At 35.3% G+C, this 27,521-nt stretch overlaps 1 protein-coding gene across 1 annotated transcript in view; it reads left to right on the top strand.

Annotated features, from left to right (window-relative positions):
* Window positions 1–17,575, top strand: part of NUP58 (nucleoporin 58) — a 39,356-nt gene extending 21,781 nt beyond the window's left edge. Inside the window, exons 9-15 of the mRNA XM_045797083.2 lie at window positions 1,023–1,102; window positions 3,186–3,304; window positions 3,734–3,816; window positions 6,719–6,920; window positions 12,366–12,464; window positions 14,050–14,145; window positions 15,417–17,575. Coding sequence (XP_045653039.1) covers window positions 1,023–1,102; window positions 3,186–3,304; window positions 3,734–3,816; window positions 6,719–6,920; window positions 12,366–12,464; window positions 14,050–14,145; window positions 15,417–15,586 — 849 coding nt within the window. The 3' untranslated portion in view covers window positions 15,587–17,575. The remainder of the gene's footprint in view (window positions 1–1,022; window positions 1,103–3,185; window positions 3,305–3,733; window positions 3,817–6,718; window positions 6,921–12,365; window positions 12,465–14,049; window positions 14,146–15,416) is intronic.
* Window positions 17,576–27,521: the final 9,946 nt, after the last annotated feature.

The raw sequence follows: 27,521 nt of genomic DNA, 5'->3' as shown, positions 1-27,521 counted from the left end.
ATAAGAATGGTTAGGTGTGTAGGCTCTAAAATAGGGCTGCTTTGATGCAGTTCTCAGGTATTCCAGTTACATGGGTCTGAACAAGTTACCTCATGTCCTTGTAATTTCCCTTCTTCATTAGTATAAAGGGAGACATCACGTACATTATAAGGTGGTTTTTGAGGATGAACCATGATATAGAACACATAAAGCCTTTAGCATAGTGCTTCCTTTTCACTTCCAGAATGTTAACTGCTGCTGCATCAGCCTCAACATTATTATTGTGACTACCTTGCTTTTTTTAAAACAGCATTTTCTATGTTTATATATTCAAGATTTTTAAGTAATAGCAGAGTCTTGTGCTGTAGATGAATTAACTTCATGAGTTTTTAGAAGTCCATAGTTCTTTTTTTTTTTTTTTAAGATTTTATTTTTTATTTGTCAGAGAGACAGCACAAGCAGGGGGAGTGGCAGGCAGAGAGAGATAGAAGCAGGCTCCCCGCTGAGCAAGGAGCATGATGTGGGGCTCAATCCCAGAACCCTGGGATCATGACCTGAGCCAAGGGCAGCTGCTTAACCGACTGAGCCTCCTAGGTGCCCCAAAGTCCATAGTTCTAAGATCAGCAGCTCATTATAAATGTATCATAAAGTTTTTTAAAGGTGGGGCGCCTGGGTGGCACAGCGGTTCAGCGTCTGCCTTCAGCTCAGGACGTGATCCTGGAGTTACGGGATCGAGCCCCATATCAGGCTCCTCCACTATGAGCCTGCTTCTTCCTCTCCCACTCCCCCTGCTTGTGTTCCCTCTCTTGCTGGCTGTCTCTATCTCTGTCAAATAAATAAATAAAATCTTAAAAAAAAAAAAAGTTTTTTAAAGGTGTACTTTGTCTTCTTTGGGAAGAGGTTTTAGTAACTTGTAAAGCCGGTTAAACATAGCATGTTCTCATAGCATGAAAGTGGCGTTGTTTGAAGTTTCAGTCCAGAGAAGATTAGTATTTTTAACTGGTCTTTTTTTTTTTTTGTTTTTTAAACCTCTGCTCTATTAGGAGTTAAAGAATGCTGAAATAGCTTTAAGAACCCAGAAAACACCACCTGGACTCCAACATGAAAACACAGCTCCTGCTGAGTAAGTTACTAGATTTTCTCACTTTAACAAAGCAGAACAGTATAATACACAGGCTAAGAATTTTTAGTTTACTCTGTAGCAAACCTGGGTTAGTAAGCATTTAACATGGATTTCTCCAGTTAATTCTCATAATAACCCTAAGAAGGCAGTTCTTACCTTCATTTTATTGGAGGGTAAGTGACAGCTAAGATCTGAGCTTTTAACCACTGTTATGCAGTTACACTTTGTTTGCCTGTTACATACAGGGCCTATTGCACTATATTAAATTTTGCAGGTAGTAGAAACTTACATTTTTTACCAATAAGGACTTTTTAATTTAAAAATAATTTTATGATAGTCCCTTCCTTAAACAGGGCATTTTAGAAATAGTTTAACCCTTTTACTTATTTGCGTAGATTTATTCACATAGGTGATAAGTCTTCAGGAAGAGCAATTAGAAAATGTAGATAAGTTAAAATTTAAAAAATCCATCTGCAGTCTCATCACCTAGGTTGTGTATTTGTGTAGTTGCCCTGTGATCTCTATCTTGTCTCTTTTCTTAATATCCTTTTGTGTTGGTAGAGATAATAATAGCTAATATGTATCAGATGCTTACCTGATGCCAAGTGATGTGCTTAGCACTTTACCTGCTTTATCTCATTTTCCACAAAACCTCTACAGCCATTACTATTCCATTCTTAGAGATGAGGAGCCTGAGGCATGAAGAGGTGAAGCCCTGAGCTTGTGAGTGGTATAGGTCTGTCTGACTCCTGGTCCCTCATTTTCTTTTTTCTTTTAACTTTTTATTATGATATGATTTCAGGCTTATAGAGAGGTTTCAAGAATAAAACAAAGAATTCCCATGTCTTTTATCCAGTTTCCTTACATGTTAATATTTTAACTATGTTTGTTTTGTTCCCTGCTGTCTGTATGCATATACATATTTTTCCCCCTGAACAATTTGAGTTATTTGCAAACATGTACTTTATGCTAAGTACTTCAGTGTGTGTTCCTTAAATATAATATATTCCTTAAATATAATGTATTCCTTAAATATAATATATTCTGTAAATATAATATTCTGTTACATAACCACCATTCAGTGATCAAAATCAGGAAGTTAACAAGGACAGTGATGCTCCTTTTATCTTATTCAGATTAGCATGGTCTGTATTTCCTCCGTGGACTTCCTCTAGTATTTTATCCCTGTCTTGTTCGTGCTGCCATCAGAACTAGTTTTGAAATGGGCTGAACTATATCATTTTCCACTGCAAAAAGCTTTCATAGTCCTCCATTTCTTACAGAATAACATTCAGCATGCTTTGCATGCTATTCAAGATTCCTTTTATCTTTCTGGCATTCTCTGGTTAAATTTATCAGAATAGTAGTAGTATTACACATTCTTTCTGTAAACACTATAGTGTTTTCAGATTATAAATATAAGAACCATAAGTACTTGCTTGTAAAATCTCATTGACAATTGTAGCTTAAAAAAAAACAGCTTTTTATTGAACTTATTTTAGACCTTAAGAAAACTTGCAAAAATGGTAATACAAAGAATTTCCTTAATATCCCTTAACCCTGCTTCCCTTGACGTTAACATACTGTGTAACCACCAAGAATAGGAAATTAACATAGGTGCGATATTATTAATCAAGCTGCAAAACTTATTTGAGTTTTATTGACTTTGCCACTAAAGTCCTTTTTTCTTCTCCAGGATCCGATCTGTTTTCTACTAGTGTACTTTTCCGATTCCAGGATCCTATTCACTTTACATTTAGTTGTTATTTCTCCTTAATCTCTCCCAGTCTGTAACAGTTACTTAGTCTTTGTCTTTCATGACCCTGATTCTTTTGAAGAGTATAAAGCTATTTTGTAGATTTTCCCTTAATTGGGATTTTTCATGATTAGAGTAAGGATGTGCATCTGTTCTTGATCCCTTGGTAACTTACGAGTTTTAGTTTTTCTTTCAGTAATATCTGTGCTACGTCATTAGGTCATCAGACTAAGTCATATGGGGACATATATTTATCTAGTATTTTGAATGTTAAGGAAAATAATATTTTTAAAACTTTGATCTGACTTTGTAAATGTTTTTGTATAGCTACTTCAGAGTCTTGGTTCAGCAGTTTGAGGTACAGCTTCAGCAGTACAGACAGCAGATTGAAGAACTAGAAAACCATCTTGCCACTCAAGCAAATAACTCCCATATAACTCCTCAAGGTAACATGCTTTCTGTGGTGATTTTTTTTTTTCAGATAGCACTGTTTTTTGGTGAGAGAGGTTAAGTTGTTATTATATAATAGATATTCTAAATAACTACTAATAGTTGTCTCAAGCTGCTATAAGAAAATTTCCTTAAGCCCTTGATTAAATCTTTATTCTCTATAAATATAAAGTGCTTTATTATGAATTGTTACTACACTAACTAGGGCAGAAGTCTCAGAGCCTCCTCCCTTCCCCCTGATGACTAATGCAGACACCCTCCTCTTAGTCTGCTCACTGTGCTGTCTTCTCTTATTCATGCAAATATTCCTGTAGTCTTTTCCTCCTATACCTTAAACTGTACCAAAAATTGGACTCAAGTAATAGAAAAATAATACTGATTGTGTTACATAGATACTTGTGTGATAATATAATTTTCTTTTATAGATTTGTCAATGGCTATGCAGAAAATTTATCAAACATTTGTAGCTTTAGCTGCACAACTTCAGTCTATTCATGAAAATGTAAAGGTAAGTTTTCATTACCAGTTCACATATCTGTATATCTAGACCCAAGTGAAGTATCTGATTATGTGCAGAGCACAGCATTTATGCTTATTACAGCACTAGCTAAAATTACATATAAGTGAAAAAGAATAAAACAAAAATAATCCATAATCATACTCAGACATAATCACAGATCTATTTTTTTCCAAAAAGATCCAAGTGTTCTATGTAGTCAGCTATGTTAACTTTTTTCAGTAGTATATTCTAAACAACTTTCTACATTAATACATATATTTCTTCAGCATCATTTTTAGTAGTAATGTAGGTTTTCATTGTATATACTTGCATAGTTTCCTTAACCAATTGTCTTTTGTTGGACATTAAGGCTGTTTCCATCTCTTCCACTATAAGCAGCACTACAGAAAATAAACATTCTTAGTAGCGAAATCATTTTGCACTGCTTTAATTTTAGGTATGTTTTAAATACTTGTTGGTCATCAAATGCTTACAACATTTTTCCCTTTTAAATACAGGGACCTGTTTGTGTTTATTAAGTAACAAATAAAATAATTTGTCACTGAATATTTTGTACCTTGTGTAATGTTAGTTTTTAAAATTTACGCGAAATGTTAAACGTAAGTATACTTTTTCCAACTAGTCAGACAAATATAATTAAATTCTTTCTTGGAGTTATATAGTCAGAAAAACCTTTAAAATTCAAAGTATCCAAACCTGAGCCTAAATAAATTAGTAACTGCATAGAATAAAGTTTGAGATTGTCATTATTTTCATTTTTATTTTAATCTGGTACATGGTAATAGATTTTTAAAAAGTTAACCATTTAAATTATACCGTGTTTGAAATGAGCGTACTTTGGACCTTTTGCTTTAATATATTTAAAATTCTAAACCAAATTTTTTCAATAATTTAGTCTTAAAGGAATTTTTGTCAGATTTTCTTGAACTTTATAGGTCTGTAATAAATATTATTTTAGTTTTTTAAAGGGCTAAAGATGATTCCCTTTTGATACTTTGAAGTCTGTGTTGTACAGATTTTTTTTTCTTAATTTTTACTGTGAAAGTTTTCAAATATACACACAAAAAGTAGGGCATTATTGTACTGAATGCCCAGCTACTCACCACTCAGCTTCAACCATTATCAAGATCCTGCTGGTCTTGCTTTATCAATTTTCCACACAGAGATGCTTTTTCCCCTTGGAATATTTTAAAACAAATTCCAGACAGGTCATTTGTAAGTATACATGCTTTTTCAGTGGCAGCTTCTCCTCTCTGGTTTGAAAACTACCCTTTTCAGTAATGACCATAAAACAGTGAGACAGATTCACACAAAATCACCTCTAATCATGTTGGATAAACTTGACGTGACAATTTGACCTACTTTTTTTTTTTTTTTTTTTTTGGTAATGCACATTCCTAAGAACCAGAGGACGCTCTGTGAGGGGATGTGCTGTGTTGCCATTTCTTTTCAGCTGCATTTAGTGAGCAAACTAAATTCTAGACTGACTGACTTATAGAAATCTCACAAGAGGTGTTTTTTTATTTTTGTTCCTGGTGTATTGTTTTTCATGAGATAATCTGCTGAAACAGGCTTAAACTACCTGAGCCAGGAAGTCAACAAAATTGAACATTGTATCAGTAATTACATAAATCATGGCTGAGGTCAGCTTCCCCCCCCCCCCCCCCCCCCCCGTTAAACCAGTTGTCTTTCAAGTTTCTAAGGTAGGTCATTATTTTCTAGTACCTGAAGTAGAATTAAAATTTATGGGCTGTCGATGCCAGACATTGCATGGGTATGTGCATATGATTGCACGGAGAAAAGGGAGGATGGATTAGGGGGAGATCAATTTTAATAAAATTCATTCTTCTGATATGACATACCCTACTTCTGACTGGATTTCCTGCAGTTTTCAGTTCTTGGCAGGTCTGCTTCAATACATTATAGAGGTAGGAAAGTTTGGGACTGGAACATCAAATACTTATGTCCACACAAAAAGGGGATGATAACTTTTAAATACTGTAATTAACAGTAAGATTTCTAAATGCTCTACCTGTTAAGACCAAAAAGACTCATAATAATTTCTGCTGAGAATGGTAGGAAATCTGAAAATTCTACATCTCTGCAAAAAGTTGTTTAAAACTGATCTAAATTAGATTAAACCTTTAATGAAAGTGTTTAGTGATTCTGATATGAAGTAGAATCGCTCCTATTAATGGTCTTAATCAAAGAAGATGTTGCACTGTGTGAACTAGTCCACTTTATGAACTTGGTAATTTTTCTTTCTTACTCTGAAATTATAAGCTCACTTTCCCTCCCTACCCCCGCCCAGTTTGGTGACACAAGAGCAACATGAGTCTTTCTCATTGTAAAATAGTCAAATTATATTGATAAAGTAAAAGCTCTCTTTATACCCTCCAAGCTTTCTCTGCTAACGTAACCTCTTACTTTAACTTTTGTCACCCAGGTCTCTTAAAGAAGGCTATAAACCTTCTTTAAAGATAAATATGTAGTACATGTTTTTAGCCTTCTGAATCCGAACGTTGGATGTTGGAGGGGGAAAGGCGAAAAACCGGAATATTGAAAATGGAATTTTAGATACTACTTTGCTTGTCTAAAAGTTTTGCTAACTCATTTTAAAGAGGGCGTCAGGGAGCCAGAATATTTTAGGCAGTTTATTGTAAAGATGTGACAAAAATAGGGAAGAAAATACTCAAGAGAGTAATAGAGCTTGCATGCATCACTTCCCACACCATGCCTCACTAGCACTTTGATTTGCACTTTAGGGTGAATGTATAATATTGGCAAGTGTCTTTCATTTGTCTGCTTACTTATTTCCTAGTTAGATTATTCATATATTCCCAAAGTCAACAGAGAACTTATTAACCATCTCTTTTTTTCTTTCGTTTAGGTGCTAAAAGAACAGTACCTTGGCTACAGGAAAATGTTCTTGGGAGATGCTGTAGATGTGTTTGAAGCCAGGCGAGCAGAAGCCAAGAAGTGGCAGAATGCACCCAGAGTTACTACTGGACCCACCCCTTTCAGCAACATGCCAAATGCAGCAGCCGTTGCCATGGCTGCAACACTTACACAGCAGCAACAGCCTGCTACAGGTCTGAATGCATTCAAGTTATAGCTTCTTACTGTTCAAATGCAGAACATTGATGTGCATTTTTATAAGTCTTCCTTTTGTGTTAGCACTGAAGAAATTTCTATGAGTAGCTATTCCAGTACAATCTAAAAATTGTGATGGACACAATTATAAACATACCTGATGAAAAATGCAGGGTAGTCTTAGCAATAATTATTCATCAGTTAGATATTGAATATTGTGAATTACTTAATGTTATTTGCTGTATTGGTATAAATGCCCTTTAGAACATGGTGTTTCACTACCGAATTACATTTAAGAATATAGATTCTAAAATTGTGATTGTATCATTTATTGTTTTAAAGTCAGAGATAATCCAGCCATACATAGCATTTTTCATATATGATACTGATAGATGGTGCATTCTCGTTTCCTCATACATAGTGATTACAGAGTTACCCACATTTAGGATGAAGTACATTATTATAACTGAAGGTATGTTGAAGATCAGTTGGTTGTTTTTATGCATAATGACTGAAAACAGAGTACAGGTCCTCTTAACCAAATTTGGAAGAAAGTACATGCTAGAATTATTTGTACCTTTTCAGAATGAACAGAACAGTAGCAAGAGCAGGAAAAAGATGTTTTGAGATGTTCTGGATTGCACATTAAGAAGTATGAACTGGGAAGCTGGGCAAATGATGAAAATAATTGATGAGATACTGGGAAGCAGATAATTTTAGTCCTTGGTTTAATTCCACTTCTAAAGATAGAAACATTTTTGTGGTCTCGTTCTGCAGTGTGGAGTTTGGTCCTGTGTCTTTTGGAGATTATTGTTTTTACTCCTGCAGTCTCTTTTTTGTCAGGCTTGAAGTATGACATAGAACATATAGTCTTAATGGATATTGATTTTTTACTTTACTCATTCATAAATTTTTGAGTAATGCTTATTATCCTATAGCATGTGTCTTTCTAAGAGTTCCATATAGTCCAGTAGTAAATTATAGTACAAAAAGAGTAAAAAACAGGCATATCTAGATTGCATTTAGGCTGCCTCTACTAGGAAAGCATTTTCTGGTTTTCAGTACTGGCAGTTTAAAAATTATTCTTCACATTTGGAGATGACAGAATTGACTTACCATCAGTGAATGGCTGATGATTGGTTTATGCCAAATCGTCCACATTCCATGGCTGGACCCATGTGAATAGTGGCTCACAGTGGCACTCTGTAGTAGTTCTCTAGCTGGCTGGAGTGTAGGATTCCATTCTCAAGTCACGGAGGGGGAAAAAAGTCATTATGTGGCTGATTCCTATCAAGTCAATATAGGAATCAGTCCCATAATTAATGATTATCAGTTCTCCTGATTATTTAACCAGCTAATCAAACCAACATAGTATCAATTTACTTTTCAGAGCCAATATCAATCCTACAAAAGATGAGATAAGCATGGGTTTTGGTTAAATGTTTTTAAAACATAAGGGATTTCCATTTTAATAAATACAACTTGAGAAAGGTCAGTAACTTAAAATGTCATGGTATAAATGAATTATATTCTGTGGTATACAACTAAATTTGAAGCAAAACCACTTGTCAGGGTTGTTGTTGTTGTTTTTAATTCTCTTATGTAGTCAGTCTTGAGAGGTCATGCATTTTGGGCTCATGGACATAAGATATATGTTCATTCTATAAATATGAGTGCCTACTATGTGCTAGGCTCCAAGGATACAAAGGTAAACTATATGAGTTGAGTATGGTGTTTGCTATCTGTTGTGGAGAGTGTTAGCTTGATTTAGAGTAATCAACTTGAGGAGCCTTTGCTCATCTAATTTTATCTGTGACTTTTGCCAGGCTTCAGGGAAACTTGACTGTGCTTTCTGTGTTCCCTGCAGTTTTGAAACCCACTTAAGGGCTTCCTCATCAGCTGGCAGGAATTGTAATTTATCAACCTTAACAGTCTTACATTGTTTTTATTTTGAGTTGTGTATATTTTTTAGAACTGAGAAGCTAAACAATAGTAGTAACAATTCTGCATTATGTCTTCTTTTTCCTTTTGTTTCTTTGAAGGCCTCCCTAGCTTGATAGTGCATTCCTTTATGCATCTTGTAGTCAGAATGTTAGTTATTCTAGTCATGTCACCACTACAGGGAGATGGATGAGCAGGTCTCTTAGATACGTACTGATTTCATGAGTTATAGCCTGTTGAGAAATTCTTCCGTTGTGCTTTGTACTCAGTGACTTATTCTTTATGTCTCATGATTTTGAGGCCATCTTTTCTTTTTTTTTAAGTGCCAATAACAAATTTTAAAAGACCATGTAGATTCAGTTAGGTAAAGCTGGTGTGCTATTTTTATACATCACTGTTGATCTGTGCAAGATTTGAGTTGTCAGGGGTTTTGCTTTTGGTTGCATATGGGTTCTTGACTTCATTAATGTAAAAAGTGCAGATCGCTTCTTAGGCTGCTACCTTCTGAAGGTGGTTTCTGTGTGGTCTTTCTTGGAGGTGAAGGTATGAATTTAAGTGACTTCTTAACTTTTCTTTGGTGTTTTTTAATGAAAAAAATATAATAGAGATTAGGCCTGCATGATTTATGGTTATTGCTTCTGAAGGCTGAAGAGAATTGATGAAAAACCAGCAGGCTAATTATGTATGAAATAAGCATCAATACATGGATAAATGACATATTAGTAGATCTTGAGTACACTTGTCCATCAGTGCTTTTGAAGCCTCTTAAAAAGCTTAAGACATTTACATTAGGATTATCAGTATAATTTTAACTTAGGATAGATTGTTTTAAGCTAACGTATTGGGATTAAGTTTTGCTGTTGTGTTTTGACACTTTTAAAAGTTCTTGATGTTTACATAATAAGACTATTCTCATGTGACTTAGCTGCTATTTTTAAGGAGAGCTGAGACATTTTGTTAGGAATTCCTAATTTCTAGCTTTTAGTGTAGGTTTGGACATTTAAGATGTAGTGTTAAATAGGAAATTTTAAGTATTTCATTTTAGTTTCTTGTAGTTTTGTGGTTTTGTTGTATTTAACAACCAAAGGAACATTCCCCATTAAATCAGTAACTAAAAGTTTTCGAATTGGGGAAAAGGCATTTTTTGTTTCTAAGAAAAAATTATTTTTAAAATATGACTTAGGAATAATCATACTAATTACATTAGGTATTTTGAGTAATTATTGAAAATTATTAAAAAATTTTAGCACTTTAGTCCTTTTCCTGTGAATGCAGTTTTACTTTTAAGAAAGTAGAATTTATTCTGGAAAATATGAATTACAGTGCTAAACTTGATTTTGTTGTGTGTGAATATATTATACGGTAACTTTTGTAAAATGTTACTCTACATGAAGATTTCACTTTGGGCAATTATTGGGATATATTACTACTAACTTGGTTTTATTTATGGAACTAAGCCTCTCATTGAATGACTATTCAGATTTTGAAACAGATTTCTTGAATTGTTTACGTGACTTTTGCCTGAAGGATTTAGATTCTGCTTTCTAATAGTGAAACTAATTTATATGGTGGCCAGAGTGTAATATATGCTAATACTTTGGCATGGGAGATATTTATCATGAGTTTTTAATATTAAAAAAATGTTATACATTTGCCTACTAGTTTTATAAATGATGTTGCCTTCAGAATTTGTGTGAAGGTACAAAACTCAAAGTATCATGTACCTGTTGTGCAATGGAAAGTCTTGTCATTGTCAGAGTTCTTGATTACCTAGATCCTGAATATCGATGATTAGGGTTACTCTTAAAAACAGACCCACACACAACAAAAAGCATGTTATTTGAGTAACTCTTATGACTTGTAGGGTTGAGGGCTGTGGTGTGCATTATTCTTTAGGGTCTTCCACCAGCAGTGCCTCCTATCAACATGTGATACTTAAGTCTCTCAGTGTTCAAGAAACTGGACGTGTGTTTTCTACGTATTATTTTTGTTAGAAATAAGAGAGTAATACGCTTAGTTTCTTTTTCCTATAGTAACATTTTACAAAAGAGCTGCTAGGCAGGTATTTTATTCTCAAATTGATCTCAAACTGGATGTAAAAATTTAAATCCTTTTTTAATTTATTTTTTAATAATAGTATAAGAACTCCAGCTGCTATTAGTTCTTATTCTTTATTTTCTGGGTAGAAGCTATTTGAAAAGTCCAGTTTCTGTCCCAGTGTAGCAAAATGTAGTTTCCTGAGTTTTCTTTTTCTTTTTTTTAATGTTTTATAATTTTACACTACCTTTTGAATATACAAACCTCATTCTTCATTGAACAACTTGAAGGCTTTGATTTTTTTGAAAAGTTTAAATTTCAATCTGTATATTACTTTGGCAGTTCCCTCAACTTTGAGATGCACTGATCACTGTGCTTGAAAAAGACAAGACTGAAGATTGTACTATGAAATTTATTGAATAATTTTCATAAATTATTTATCAAATGAGAGATTTTTAGATTTTTGTATTCTGCTTAGTTAAAGAAAAAAAGTAGTTAAAAAGAGAGGCTAGTAAGTTTGATGCTATTCTTGCCAAACAAACTCAGCCAAAATCTTTAAAGTAACAAACGGGAAAAGGATGACTAATTGTTCTGCATCTGAGTACATTTTCCAAAATGTTGGAAAGAAACTTCTGAATTGAAATCTTGAATGTATTGAATCTGTCAAGGTACACAGCGGTGCCTTTGTAAATGTTCATTATCTATCTTATTTAATCAGGTGATAAGTGGTGTAATGTAGCAGAGCTTAATAATAGAACTCAGTTATCACTTTTTGTGAACAAGTTGGAATTGTCATGTTACTGTGTAATTGATTTGCTTTAAAATGAACAATAAATTTAATAAAATAAAACATTGTCTTGTTTTTTATCTATTTATTGTATATATCATTTATATTTCATATAAAGTGATGCCTAGTTTTTGGGTACTTACTCTTATGAAGTAACATGATAGTTTTGCCACGTTAGTGTCAGTCTCTTTGATCAGTTGAGACTTGACTCTAACGATAAGGAGCTTGTTTTAAAAAGAAAAAAAATAAAAACCTTTACTGATTACACCAAATAATTTTATTAGAAAACAAGTGGGGAGATCTAAAACCATTCTAGAAGTAAAACTAAAAGAATTATAATTTACAATACATTAAAGATTTCAAATTATTTAGTAGGTTAAATTAACATTCATCTTTCAGTGTGGTAAGCCTCTTAATTGTATGGCACGAACAAGTCACTTAAAAACAATTTTTTTTTTTGGATAGGTAAATCAGCATAGATAAATCAGGCTGGGGAGACATCCTGAAAATTGAGTTTTAGCAAATAGAATTTGTCAAAATTAATCACTGTTTATTTAAAAAATAATTTCATAAGGAAACTTTAATCTTGAAAGAGTAAGGCAAATTTGTTTTTTTTCCCCCCCCATTTTTTGTTTTGTTTTGTTTTGTTTTTGTTTTGTTTTGTTTTTTGTTATACCAGGGCCACAGCCATCTCTGGGAGTTAGTTTTGGAACGCCATTCGGCTCAGGTATTGGCACTGGCTTGCAATCAAGTGGCTTAGGTTCTTCAAACCTTGGAGGTACACTTTCACTTTTCTAATATTGCATTGGGCTATTATACATTTGAATTGATAGTAGCGTGTAAAAATTTTTAAGAGGGTCTGCTATTTTGGAAGTGAAGGTTCCATCTGACAAAAACAGTTCTCCAAACATAATTAGTGCTTTCTAGAATTAGATTTAGAACTTAAAAAATCATTTCATCTTTGGTGAATAGTAAATATAAATGTAGTAAAATTAATTGGTAGGGATGTTCATATTTTCAAAGCAATATGCTAAAATGTGAACTTGAAAATTACTTAGTTTTAATAAATTTAATTAACTTTAAAAAATCAGTAGTCTTAACATCGCATCGGTTTGGAGTCCGAACTGCTTCTGGACATACATCCTACTAATCGTTATCTTCTTTTTCTGTAAATGAACACTTTAAATGGGGAAATAATTTTATTATAATTGAACAGCTCGGCTTCTGTCTTTTCCTGAGCACTTTTGGCATATTTGCCTTTATGCCTACTTGTATATATAGTAATTAATAGTTTTATAAGTTAATTCTAACTAGTAAGGTAAGTCTTCTGCAGGTCGTCATGCCAAACACAAACGTATTCACAATTCTCTGGTGTGGGCACTTGAGAGTGGAGTGTATTGTGACAAGCGTATTGTCATATAATGAATAAGATTCCCTTATTTCCACTAAAATACATCATCATAAGAGGGAAGCCAATGAGCATTCAAGGTTACTTAATATAGTAGACTCAATTGTAATTAATAGAATTCTGGCAGACAGCATATTTCCTATGATCTATAATCCAATTTGCTATCATATTTCTTAGTGTTATAGGCCATAATACTGTCAAACAGTATTTTAGGTAAGTTGTTGCAGAGTAGCCCAAGAAGAATTTGAATTTTATTTTTAGAGCACTTGACTTTTAAGAGAATGGAAACAAAGTCTTTACTTAGCAGAATCACCTCTTCAACTTTATATAATGAAGAATATTTCTATATTTAAATTGTGAATAGTAGCATTAAGAGAAAAACCATGATGCTCCCACTCTGAATTTCTCAGTTGCTAACATCGGCTGGTATGTGACAGGAGCCTACTGTACTGAGTAGATTTAACGTGATTGACTATGTGGTAATTATGCAGTTTTTCAATGGTAAAGGTTTGTAAGTGAAAACGTTTTTTTAAAAAGCAGAGTAAAGTTACCTTATGGTACTTGGTGTTTAAATTGTTGTGCATGTCATGCTTATTTATGAATTTAGTCAGTCTTTTTTTTTTAAAGAAATATCCCTAAGTAGGTATGTTTATATCTGTTTGACATCATATTTGAATGGTCACTAACATTTCTAGTCCATTTGGGAGAGAAAATACTAATATGATCTTGTTCTTTATGGCTTTGTTCTTTAAAATTACTAAAGGGTCATAAATTTAGTCTAAATACATACAAAATATTTATTTCAGAATTAACCTGATTCTTCCAAAAGTCTTAATCGAAAGAGTAAATCGCACTGTATTTATTAGACCTTTGATGATTTTCGGTTTTATTTATCAGTATCCTTTAACCTGTGTTTTACATACCATTGTATATTTCTCTATTACCCTTCCACTAGGATTTGGAACTAGCTCTGGTTTTGGATGCAGCACCACAGGGGCCTCCACATTTGGATTTGGAACAACAAATAAACCCTCAGGAAGTCTTAGTGCAGGTTTGTGTATTTTTGGCCTGAATTTCAGGCAAATTTAAAGATGCAAATTATTTAATTTAAAAGTATAAGTATTGTTATTTCCAGTATCCAAAAATGATCCCTGATTTGTTTTCTACTCCCTGAATGAAGCATGCAAGCCTAACAAATTATATAGTTTTCTCTCTCTTACAAACTAAAAGTCAGGTTTGTAAAATATTTCCAACAAGACTTATTAGTTTGATATAAAAAGTAATTATGTCCTGTTTTAACTAAGTAGAGAGAGAGTCTTTTAAACCCAAAGGCTAGTTTCATGGTTAAACAAGTCTCTTCATTATTATAAAAAGAACCCATCATAATAAAGGTTTTAATCCAGCTTTTATCATTATTTACTTAGGAGGATAATTTTTCTCCCAAAGAGATGTTCTTTAGTTATCAGTCCCTTTGGTTTTAAGAACATCAGGCTTAGAGATGATGGTAATTGGGTTCTTTGTTCATTTGAAATAGGTATATATTCTTTTGATTCTTCGAGTAGAAAATTCAAGATTTCTTCTCCATTTTCTCTATGTTTGTAAATAATGGCTTGCTTTAACGTGCAGTGTGTAGGGATAAATAACATGTCTAAAATAATGACATAATACTTATTAAATTATGTTTAAATTGAGGGAGTTTTAAGGAAATTCCGTTTAATATTAAGTGGTATTTAAAATCAGCAGTTCCAAAAGAGTAAAATAACAGAATTCAGTGGTTTGAGGATTATAATTTAAATATGGTACTCTTAGTTAAGTAGGCTGTGCTAGTTCTTGATCTTAGTGTTGCAAGGGTTCTTATAAAATCAGAACAATTGATACTACTCTTTGGTGTGTTCATGGCCCTGAAAATCGTGGGTTAAGGCCTTCTTGGAGGATTTAGGATTACAGGAGCGTCCAAAGGTTGTGAAGTTTCTCTTCTACATGTTGGTAATAGTTTCTAGAGGGGCTGAGGAGGAAAGCACCATGGCTTATTTAATTAACAGGAAAGTATCAACTTGAAGTTTTCTGTAGAGTTCAGTTATTTGTGCTAAGGTTTCTCTTTTGTCCTGGATCACTAAACTTCTGTCTTTAAAGGTGCCTCTTAGTTGTTAGCTAAATTATTTTCCTGTAAAATTCCATGTTACAAATTAAGGGTTCTAAGATACTTGCTATTTTTACAAATTATGTATTCTTTTAGCTAGAAATTTACCTCTCATCCCCATTTTTTATATTTGTTTTTGTGATTTAACTTCTGATATGAATATTTTCTTCCCTAAACATAAGGCTTTGGCAGCTCAAGTACATCTGGGTTTAACTTCAGCAATCCTGGCATCACGGCATCAGCTGGTTTGACATTTGGGGTGTCCAATCCTGCCTCTGCAGGTTTTGGAACAGGAGGACAACTCCTTCAGTTGAAGAAACCTCCAGCTGGAAACAAAAGAGGAAAAAGATAAACATATGGGTTGATGTGGTTGAGAGAATTCATAGCAGCATCGTTCATTCTGAGTCTATTTTTCTAAAATCGATGCAGTAATTAAATTGCATCCCAGGAGATTTATAAAGTTTTGATATTTTTCCCTACTCTGGAATCTGAACTTTGTTCTTGTTTGCCATGCGAAACATCTTTTTTCTTGTGAATTTGAAACCCAGTTGTGTATTTTTCATTATTTTGATTGTCAGTGTAAGAAATGTTCTGATTACATCACTGATTAGTAAAACCTATTTAACCTAGTGTCATAGCAGTGTTTTTGTCGATAAGGTTTACATGATGTGAATATATGCACATTTGTTTCTTATACAGATGGTATGAACTCTAAGTCCTATACTAGAATCAAGTTTGTTCCTTGATAAAGGCCTTTTGAACTACACTGCAGGGCATCTTGTGAATATATATGTAAATATATACAGAATAATACACACAGTTGTGTGTTCATATAAAATATATATTTACAGACCTACAACTTTTGCCTCAGACTTGTTCCCCTTTTCTAAGGGTATTCTATTTTTCACCTTTTAAGCTTCAAATCCTCAGTGCTTGTAGAATGATGAGCTAAAGGTACCCGGTCATTGCAGTTATTTGCTTAAAGACTTAGTGAAATGATTACTGGTGTAAATATTTGACCAGCTCCGCTTCATTGCCCCCAGTCTTTTTCATTTTTGTTTCCACCTTAACCTTTAGCAGCTACTCTGAATGAGGGGTGCTGTAAGAATCATTGAACAGATTGTAACAACTTTTATTATCCCATATACCCTCATATTGCCTATACGAGTTGTTTTTTTCATATCTGAGATGAACCTTCAAGAGCATATTTGAACTCTAGACTAGTGTCTAGGGGCAAAGAGCTATTAAGCCAAATTGATTCTATGCAGGTGAAGGATGCACTATTACTTTAGTGGAAACTTTTCTAGCTATTCCAATACAGAGTTCTTTCTTATAGGGCTATTGATATTGACACCAAATGGAGTGGTTTTATCAGCCTCTTAATGTCTTAAGTAAGTGCTTAATTTGGAATAGAGAAACAATATATTTTAAGAAAAAAAGTATTCTTTGTAGCAACTAAAAACTGTCCCATTTTAACAGTGAACAGAACTCCAGGTAGTAACACATAGGCATGTCAGACTGCATCTGTGTAATATTTGTCTATATTAGTATTAGTGACATAGAGTGGGTGAAAAAGAGGGCCCTTGGAAAGAGAACTGCCTTAGCCATGATTTCAGACAGAAACCATTAGGTAGAACTACTTATCTTTCAAGTACAGTTTTCAAATGGGATGTGAACATGGAATTTCATTGAAAATAGTTTAATTTTTTATATAGAAGGTTTTGTACATAATGTGCATCAAGTGAATATTTTCAGAATCATTTTCACCAAGGCACCTTTTTTTCTAAAATAGGTATTGCATATATATATATATACACACACACACACATATATATTTTTAGTATAATGTTAGTTGGGTTTGATTATTAAAGTGTTGTTAAATGTTTTATTTATCCGCATATAGCAATGATTGGCTTTTTGGAATTGAAACTTTTGCGCCTTGATGCATTAAAATAAGGAAAATGCTTTGTTTCTGAGCACTGAAGTTGTTTTTATTTTTGCATACTTCTCTAATACTGCAGTCCCCAGATCCAGATTTTGGGGAAGAGTAGGAAAATGTGGGATTTTGTGTTTTGAATTACTGTCAGAATTAAATACCCAGTAACAGCAAACTTTTTTTAAAAGGATGTTGCATTGTGCTGCAAAAATCTGAATATTTATATTCCTTATTTTTTTCTTTATATATTTTACAGTTTAATATGTTGAACCACTGGAAATTTGTAACAGATCAATTTGTGATAGGAGTTTAAATGTGTTGTCATTGTCGCCGTTGTCTTCACTCTGTCCAGAGCCTATCATTATGTAAACAATAAAATTTATTGTGTCAGTTGCTTTGAATCTTTATAGGTGTCAATAGTTGTTCTTAATATGTAATTTTCATTTTATTGCTCTTTTATTCTCTTTGGTCAGTTTTTAGTGTTTTCTTTTTACCAGGTTTAATATATTGCTGCTTTAAAAAATTACAGCATGAACACAAGATAGTAAGTTCTTTGTCACTTGCTCTTGTCCTGTCAAGATTACAAAAACATACGTAGTTATATAGAAGAATATTGGGTAGAATGTGAAAGTCCCCTTCAACTCCCAGGCCCTAATCCCACTTTCTTCCCCTGAGTGTCTACTCTTCATAGTTTGGTGTGTATCCTTTGCGACCCCTTTAAAAAATGCCATTTTCCATGTAATGTGCACAAATGTTTATTCTTTCTTTTCTCTTTTATTTTCTCTCTCTCATTTTCTCACATTTTCTTATTCTCAGATACCTTTTCTTTTTCTAACAAATGGGTTAAAAATCTGTATTCCCTGTGAGTTGCTTTTTTCCCCCTTTAACGATAGATCACCAGTGTTTTTCCCTGTGAGTCTATGTAATTTGCTTTTTATGTACCATCCTGTAACATAGTCTCTGTGATTGGGCAGTTTGGTTCTTTCCAGTATTTCAGTTTTACAGAAAAAGCTGCAGTGAATATCCTTGTATGTAGCTCTTTGTGCTTACGTTTAATATTTCTTTGGGATTGATGCTTGAAGAGGAATTACTGAAAAGGCATACAAATTGTATTTTTTAATGCCAGATTGCCTTCCAAAATTGCTGTGTAAGTCATTCACTTCTGCAGCATGTATGAGTACCCATTTCCAAGTATTCTCTGTAACCCTAGATATTATTAATCCTAATAATAAGTATTTGTGAGGTTGAGCTTTTTAATATATATTTAGCCATTTGCATGTTAATGTAATTGCATGTTGATATCCTTTGTCCATTTTTATACTAGGTTATTTAGTAGGGTTTTTTTTTCTTAATGATCTCTGTAGATAGTGGACATTAATATTTTTCTTGTGAAGTAGTCTGGACTCCTGGAGTCAGCTGGCTTCAGACCCTTGCCTTGAACCTGTGTGATCTTGGGCAAGTTACTCACTTTTCTAGACCTGAAGCTTTGTCATCTGAAAAGTGGGGATAATGAAGATTGGTAGTTGTATTAATAATGGAATCTGTTGTAAAGCACTTGGATGACATGAGCCCCTGATACTTTGCCAGCATCGCTGCTCTTGCTCTGCACCAGTACCTCACTGCCGGGGATCACTAGAGCTGGGTGCTTTATTTTGGTACCTGATAGGGAAGCTGCCCTACCTTACTCCTTTTTTTTTTTTTTTCTTTTCTTCTTCTTCTTTTTTTTTTTTTTGGTTTTTGTTTTTGTGTGGAGTGGCTATTTTAGGACACTTATTCTTTTCTATAAAATTAACTTGAGTACCTATATTTTTCTTTAAAAGACCTTATTGGGATTTTGATTGGGTTTATACAAATAAAATATGATCTGGGGAGAGTTGACATCTTAATATGGATAGCACGATATGTGCGTTTATTAGGTCTTTTATTCTTTCAGCAAGGTTTTACAGTGTTATTAGATACTAGGTTAAGTGTTTTTCCTAACAGCATCTTGATTTTATTTCTGAGTGTGGATTTTTTCTTGCACTTGGTACAAGGTCATTTGCATTATTACAGAAGCAGATTAACTGTTCTTCTGTGATGGTACATAAAGCCAAGTTAATGTCTTCCTAATCTCAAGTAGTGTTTTTTGGCAACAAGGGAATTTGAGTAGTGCTTTTGGCAACATTATAATGGGATTTTTATGTGTGAAATATTTGGGTTTGAATGATTTATCACATTTGCTTTGGCATCCCCTTCCCTCTGTTCCTCGTTCCAGTCTCACCATGTATAGACCTGGCTGCACTGTATTTTTGGAGCTCACACCACAAAATTATTACTTAGGGGACACAACCTTGGGACTCGGTGACACAGGGTCAATTGTCCTGAAAAATCTGAGCTGGAGGACCTGGTTTAAATCTCATTCACAAAGTCACCTTTACCTATGGGTATCACCCACTTACTGAGTGTGTAGTCTATTCTGGGCGCATATTCTTGACCCTGTTTAATCGCAATATTATCCTATAAAGCAGAAAACTCCAATTCCTAGATGAAGAAACTGAGGTTTAAATTAATTTAAGCGGTTTACTGGAAGGTCACATGGCTGTCAAGTCATGGCGCTGGGTTTTCTGTGGTAACAGGAATAGCACACTGATCGCCATGCCTAGGCTCTCAAAGGCACTGAGGGTAATGACATTACATGATTTACATGAGGGAATTTCCAAGTAGACAAACTATAGATCAAGGCAAGGTAAGTACAAAGGGCTATGGGACTTGAGGGTGAATAATCACATCGAGGGTGTAAAGAGTATTAAGAAGAAGCAGCAGCTGCACTCCCATAAGCCCCCTTTTCCCACTGCTTCCCCGTGAAGAGGCTCAGAGAAAAGCCAGTCATTCCAGCATGAGGGGTGTTCTGCTCACCTTGAAAATGGTAAGGGGGAGTAATTTGGACTTCTTAGGACAGTAAGAAGGCTAACAAGAAAGCCATTCCAGCAAGGCTTGCCTGACTCCTGGAACCCGAGAGCGCGCTACATGCTCAGACTGCGTGAGACGAGATCTCTCTTTACAGAGAGATGAACCTCAACTGGCCCGAGGAGACCTTGGAAATGGGCGAGAAGCTTAGGTGCTCAGAGACAGCAGCAGATAGAGGAAAGAGTAGGGATTACTGGAAAAGCTGGTCATGGTCCAAATTGTGTTTTGCCTTCTACTCAATCTAATGCACTTTTCCTCTTCTACCTAATCTGCCAATGAAGCCCAACAAAACACCTACCAGACTCACAAAGGTTGCAGAGCTCAAGAGTGGGCTGTAAATTTAACTTGCAGAGACCTTGTTTTTGTCATCCTCAACCCTGTTTGAATCGCCTGGTAGCAAGTCAGTTGAATTCAGTCAACATTTATTAATATTTGCTGTATGCCAGTCACTGGTGGGAATTTAGAGGAATATAAATATGAGTAGGGTACTTTCTGTGCTCAACACTAACTGCTAACATCCGGTGCTAAGTGGAGGCACCCGCCTACTCTTAAGAGCTTTCCATATATGAGCTCATTTATTCCTCAGTCTGGTGAGGTCGATGCTATTATTTCTTTTTTACAAGTGAGAAAATAGTCACAGAGAAGTTCAGTAACTTTTAATGGTCACTAGTAAGTAGATGGGCCTGTAAGCCCAGGCTGTTTTTCTAGAGTTCAGGATTTTAACTCTTATTGAATGTAAATAAGTATAATACAATATGAGCTTCTTCTTAAGTGATAGGATAAAGATACAAAGAAAATTATTGAGAGCACAGAGGAGATACTAATTTGGCTTGGGGAAACTCAAAAATTGTAGGTGGCTTTGAGCAATGAGTGAATATGATTTTTTTTAAAGATTTTATTAATTTATTAGAGAGAGTGCACGAGAGCAGGGGGAGGGGCAGAGGGAGAAAGAATCTTGAATAGACTCCGTGCTGAGTGTTGAGCCCGACGTAGGGCTCGATCTCACGACCCTGAGATCATCACCTGAGCAGAAACCAAGAGTCGGACACTTAACCGACTGAGCCACCCAGGTGCCCTGGAATATGATTTATTTTTAATGAAGTATTAACAATTGGAATTTAAAGAACCACATGTTTATTTAATTAAAGATAATTTTGCATTTGAACAACATAAAGGGATAAAATAAAAGGCAAGAGGAAGGTTCAGTTACATTTCTTTTCATTCTGGGACCTGTTTCTCTTCATAGCTGCATAGCATATATGTCCACATTGTGTTTAACAACCAGTTTGTGTTGGTGAATATTTAGATCAGTTCTATTTTTTTCTATTAAAAATAATTCTAGTAGGATAGGTGAAAATGGTATCTAGTTTTATTAATTTCTTTAATTATGAGGGAGTTTGAACATTTTTGTGTGTTATTTAGCCATCTTTTAAAAAATTATTTGTAAGAGCTCTTTGGATGTAATCACTTTCTATTTGTAGAGACGTTCGGAAAAACTAACAATTTTAAACCTTTAGTCTTGGATCCATGTGACTTTTTAAAATGAAACTTACGTCATCATCCCCCCTTCATGTTGCTTTCAAACTTTCTTCATATTTTATATCATTTCTTAGGTATTGCAAATGTTTCACAGTTAACCTTTTCACCTCTTTAGGGTTGTTTTTGTTTTTGCTGTGGAGAAATTTTAATTTTTTTATGTTGCCAAAATTTATTAGTCTTTTTTTTTTTTAATGACTTCTCCAAATGAGTGAGAAGTCAATGAGAAGAAAAAAAGAGAATTAAGACATTTTAAGTTATACAATTTATAGTCTTGTATTTATTTACCATTACAACTTCATAATTGTATGACGTCTTTAGCAGACTCAGCTAGGTGGCTGGTGCCAGGCCATAACTAGAGAATGGCAGGACTGAAAAGAGACCATGCATACCACTTTCTAGAGTGCACTGACAATCATGAAGTTTTTGAGCATTCCAGTAACATTAAAGTGGGTGATATCATTTTTCTTTTAGAGATGGGAGAAGAAACTAAGTAATTTGCCCCAAATGACACAAGTGCTCAGTGATGATGGTGAAGACTCAGACTCCAATATCCCAGGTGTTGTTCTAGTGGAGTCTCTTAGAAACCCGTTATTAAATGATGGTACTTTCAGCTCAGTGTCGTTTCTAAATTTAAGCCTTCTATATTGTTACACATTGAGAAGGCAGAAGAAAAGTTAAATCTCTGTGGCCAATGCATTTTTAAAAAATTTTTCTCCTCGGGGCGCCTGGGTGGCTCAGTCGTTAAGCGTCTGCCTTCGGCTCAGGGCATGACCCCAGGGTCCTGGGATCGAGCCCCGCATCGGGCTCCCTGTTCCCCTGGGAGCCTGCTTCTTCCTCTCCCACTCCCCCTGCTGGTGTTCCCTCTCTCGCTGTGTCTCTTTCTGTCCAATAAATAAATAAAATCTTTAAAAAAAATAAAAAATAAAAATTTTCTCCTATATAGCATGATAACTTGATTCAAGGACACCAACTCTTAGGTAAACAACACGAATGACAAATTCTATTCTTACCTTACTTGGTGAACTGTATAGGTTCACTATGGGAACTGGAATAAACTATCTTTTAATTGGACCTTCTATACTGAGCCCTTGTTTGATGGACTGATTTTATCTTATTTTTCAAATCTGTTAAGAAGTTTCTAAAAACTACCACTTTAAGAATCCTTATGTAGGTAGTGTTGAGCCTGTGTGGATGTGGTCTTATTTGTATTTTTTTTCCCCCAAACTGATTGTGTGTGAGGTGTGTGTGTCTGTATGTGTTTGTGTGTATACAGATATAATTAAAATCATTTATATATAAATAAGATTGAAAATGTATCATTGAAAGTCATCCCTATTTTTGATGATACATAAACATTTAAAGACATTTTTATCTATTTTTGTATATCAGTATTATGCTCTTCTAACTGAATTACTGGTTTAGTGAATTTCTTACTCTTGAAAATATCAGAATTTATTTTCATTTTTTAATTCTTATTTCTTATCAAAATCACATGACACAGTTTAAAGAGTCAACTTTTTCTAAAAGCCTTGTTACAAAAGCAGCAGTCTCCCTTTTCTCCATTTGGAAGTGACCATTTTTCACCTTTAAAGCTTTTAGTCAATTCTGTTTTCAGTCCTTTCTTCACCCCCAGTTGCAGAAGTTTTCCTATTCTCATTGTCTTTGTGGTTTTAGACCATCTTTTATTTTTTAATTTTTATTTTCTTTATTCATTATTTTTAAAATTTAAATTCAATTAACATATAGTGTATTCTTAGTGTCAGAAGTAGAGTTCAATGATTCATCAGTGTTATATAACACCCAGTGCTCATTACATCACGTGCCCTCCTTAATGTTCGTCCCCCAGTTACCCCATCCTCCCACCCCCCCTCCCGCCAGCAACCCTTCTGAGAGTCAATTCTGAGTAATGAATTCTCAGTAGAATTTTCTTTCACTTGAGAGAGCCAAGGCGACAACAGGCACTTTCTTTATCAGATACTTTATCTTTATCAGATACTTTCTTATTTATTTATTTAGTAATATGTTGACAGTGGGGTTGGCAAACTATAGCCTGTGGGCCAACTCAAGCCCACTTACAGTTTTTGTAAGTAATTTTATTGGAACACAGCCATTCCCATCTGTTTACTTATTGTCTGTGTCTGCTTCTGGTCTGCAATGGCAGAGTTAACTAGTTGGGACAGAGGCCCTACAGCCTACAAAGCCTAAACTAATCACTGGCTTCTGGTCCATTAGATAAAAAGGGTGGTTCCTAGTGTAGACATTTGGTGTCCCTGTTCTACGAAGCGGGGGGGTGGGGGTTCTCTCATCTCCTTACTGTTATGGCTCATATTACTTTGGATACGGGCAAAGCTGCTTTATTAAGAGACCTCAAAATGCAGTGGCTTGAAAAAGATAGTTTACTTCTCTTTCATCCAATGGTCCAAGCAAGCAATCCAGGCTTGACGTGACTGCTCAGCAGACTCAGAGGACAAGACTCCTAATAGTGTTGTTCTGCTATTTGGAGATTAATGTTCTTGCCTGCACAATGGAATATATTTGGGTACCAGCTCATGGGAAGAGGGAAAGCATGGAGAGAATACCTCTTTTCCTTTTAAGAGTGTGATCTGGAAGTTGCATATGTCACTTCTGCCCACATCACAGTGACCAGAACCTGGTCACTACAAGTGAGGCTGGGATAGGTCTTTTGGTAGGTGGTCAGGCCTGAGCTAAAGCTCCTATTGGTAAAGAAGAAGGGACAATGTTTTCTGGGGGACAACTGGTAGACTGCACAGGCTCCTGGACCTTGGCCTGTCCCCTCAGCATCTGCTAAGCCCTCTAGATCACTGGCAGCTACCAGCCTCTGTGCTCCCCCTTCCTCAAGCTTTCACTTCAATTTTTTGACTTCTAAGAATTTACCTTTTCTTGCTAGCTCAGCTATGAGTTTCTAAGGCGTTTTTAGGGGTGCCTGGCAGGCTCAGTCAGTAGAGCATGGAACTTTTGATCTTGGGGTTGTGAGTTCAAGCTCCACATTGGGCATAGAGCCTACTTAAACTGTTTTAAAAAATTCTACCCATCATTTTCAGGTGTTTTGTAGTGGGAGTGTATTTTGAAAGATCTAATCCAAATATAGTGGTTTTTTTTTTTTAAGATTTATTCATTTATTTGAGAGAGAGAGAGAGAGAGAGTGCGCGAGAATAAGCAGGAAGGGCAGAGGAAGAGGGAGAGGGAATCTCAAACAGACGCCTCACTGAGCACGGAGCCCCAGGCAGGGCTCGATCTCACAACCCTGAGATCATGACCTGAGCCCAAACCAAGAGTCAGATGCTTAACTGACTGTGCTACCCAGGTGCCCCCAAATATAGTTCTAAAGGGAGGGCCTTTACTTGATTGTTATGGGTATATATTCTACTGAATCTATCTTATTCCTGATATGGATATAAACTGACCTAGATTGCATCTATCCCAGCAGTGATTTTATTCTCTCTTGTCTATGATCAAGTTTGCATTATCCTTTCTTCTAAATAACTATCCTTCACATAGCTTTTATTTTAACCCTGTTTCTGGTGTTGCTCTTTTTTTTTTTTTTTTTGGAACTTTTTTTTTTTTTTAAGATTTTTTTATTTAGAGAGCGTGAACAGGGGGAGGGAAGAAGCAGACTTACCACTGACCATGGAGCCCAACACAGGACAGATTCCATGACCCTGAGATCATGACCTGAGCCGAAATCAAGAGATGGATGCTCAGCCGACTGAGTCACCCAGGTGCCCCTATTTTGACCTTCTGTGACTTTATGTTCAGAGGTTGTAAACTAGAGACCTGCAACTTGAATGGTTTGGCCCACAGAATATTTGCTGATTTTTAAAAAACAGATTTTACATGAAATCCCAAATCTCCTTCTTGTGAACAGGCAGTGGACAGATCTGGCAACAGTGGTTGGCCTCCCCACCTACTCAGGGAGCTGCCCTTTCCGAGCTGTCATTGACCCTCCGATTTTCCCCAGTCCACACTGCTCCCAGCTGTCTCTTACGTTCACCCCACTTGTTGAATGACCTGCTGTGCCAGTATAATCATTTGCTCTGGTGCACACTGGCCTTGTCCATTACTTTTCTCTCCTTTAACTGTCATAGGAGTCCTCTCTACATTCTCCTTTACTAGTGCCATGACTGGTGGGGAAACCAACTCACAGGAAGCCAGGCTCCCAGCCTTCCCTACTCACAGAGATGTGAGAGTGAGTCTGCTCTCAAATAATCATAAGGAAGGAAATGTATTCACCATCTGGCAAATTTCTTGGTGCTGTGGAAGGACTTTGGCCATCTGTCATCCCTCTGAACGCAGTGAATCCAGAATTGGAGCTCTGCAGTGCAGGGCAGCTGACAGCAGGGGGCAGGGGAGATGATTTCCCTCCTGCAGGAGGGCTAGTGGGATATTTCTTCTACCATTATCCAAGGCACAGTGTAAATTTCCTGACCTGTTGGGACTGGGTTTTTTGTGTTTTACTACTTTGTAGGTACATTAATAACAAAGAATAATTCTTTCTAATCATGGTCTACATTTTCTATGTAGCCGAAGAGAGGATTGGTCTAAAGAAAAGTGTGCTTTTAAATAACAGTCAAAAATAATGTGCCCAACATTTATTCCTTTTGGTTTCTAAAAGAATTCCTCCCATCTTATACATGGTTTTATTTGTAGTTGGTTTAGAATCAGTGATTCTCTATTTTATTTTATTTTATTTTATTTTATTTTATTTTTTAAAAGATTTTTTATTTTATTTATTTGAGAGAGAGGGAGAGAGAACATGAGCAGGGGGGAAGGGCAGAGGCAGAGGGACAAGCAGACTTTTCACAAGTGGGGAGCCTGATGTGGGGCTGGATCCCGGGACCCTGAGATCATGACCTGAGCTGAAGGCAGACTCTTAACTGACTGAGCCACCCAGGCGGCCCAGATTCTCTATTTTTTAAATCCTGTGCTTTCTGATAGTAACAAACATATTTAGTGAACACCTATGATAAGCCAAGCAGGAGTGTGTGGTAAGTCATTCTGCCTTGGTTCAGAATTAGTACTTCAATCTGCATTGTCTAAAACGGTAGCCACTCACCATGTGTGGGTACTGAGCACTTGAAATATGGCTAGTGTGATTGAGAAACTGAATTTAAAGATTTCATTTGAGGGGCTCCTGGGTTTGCGCTGATGGTTAAGCCTTGGACTCTTGGTTTTGGCTCAGCCTGTGATCTCAAGGTCGTGAGATAAGCCCCACAAAGGACTCTGTGCTGGGTTTGAAGCCTGCTTGGGATTCTTGCTCCCTCTCCCTACCCACTCCTGCCTGTGCTCTCTCTCTCTCTAAAAAATAAAGAAGTAAATCTTTAGAAAAAAATTTCATTTGAATCAATTTAAATTTGAAAATGGACATTCAATTTAAATCCTGGGCAACATTTAAGTGTGTTTCGAAAAACCCAGATATACAAGTCTACTTTCTGATTGTAAATTTTAGGAAATCTACATGTAGATCCAGTAGTTCCAAAGTAGCATCTGAGAAGCTTTTAGTTGTAAAACCCACACTGGATTTTGAAGGCTTGGCATGAACAAAGGAATAAAATATTAATATTTTTATATTGATTTCATGTTGAGATGATAATGTATTGGGTTAAATAAAATAGTAATTTCATGTTTGTCTTACTTGTTTTAATGGGGCTCCTAAATTTTAATTTGATTTAATTTAAATTTGAAATTACATATGTGACTTGCATTATATTTGCTGGACAGTACTGCTTTAGATAGTACTAACCATGGTCTTGGGACCACAAATGGCTTATCATAAACCTAAAAAGAGAAATAAACTACAAACTTCTAAATTGTTTCTTTCTTTAAAAAAAATCTGTGTCAATTGCGG

The sequence above is a fragment of the Ursus americanus genome, chromosome 10, assembly GCF_024610735.1.
Source record: "Ursus americanus isolate L20-20 chromosome 10, mUrsAme1.1.p, whole genome shotgun sequence".
In the NCBI taxonomy this organism is placed as follows: domain Eukaryota; kingdom Metazoa; phylum Chordata; class Mammalia; order Carnivora; family Ursidae; genus Ursus; species Ursus americanus.
The sequence above is the reverse complement of the archived record's forward strand: the minus strand, read 5'-3'. Positions and strand labels throughout refer to the sequence as shown.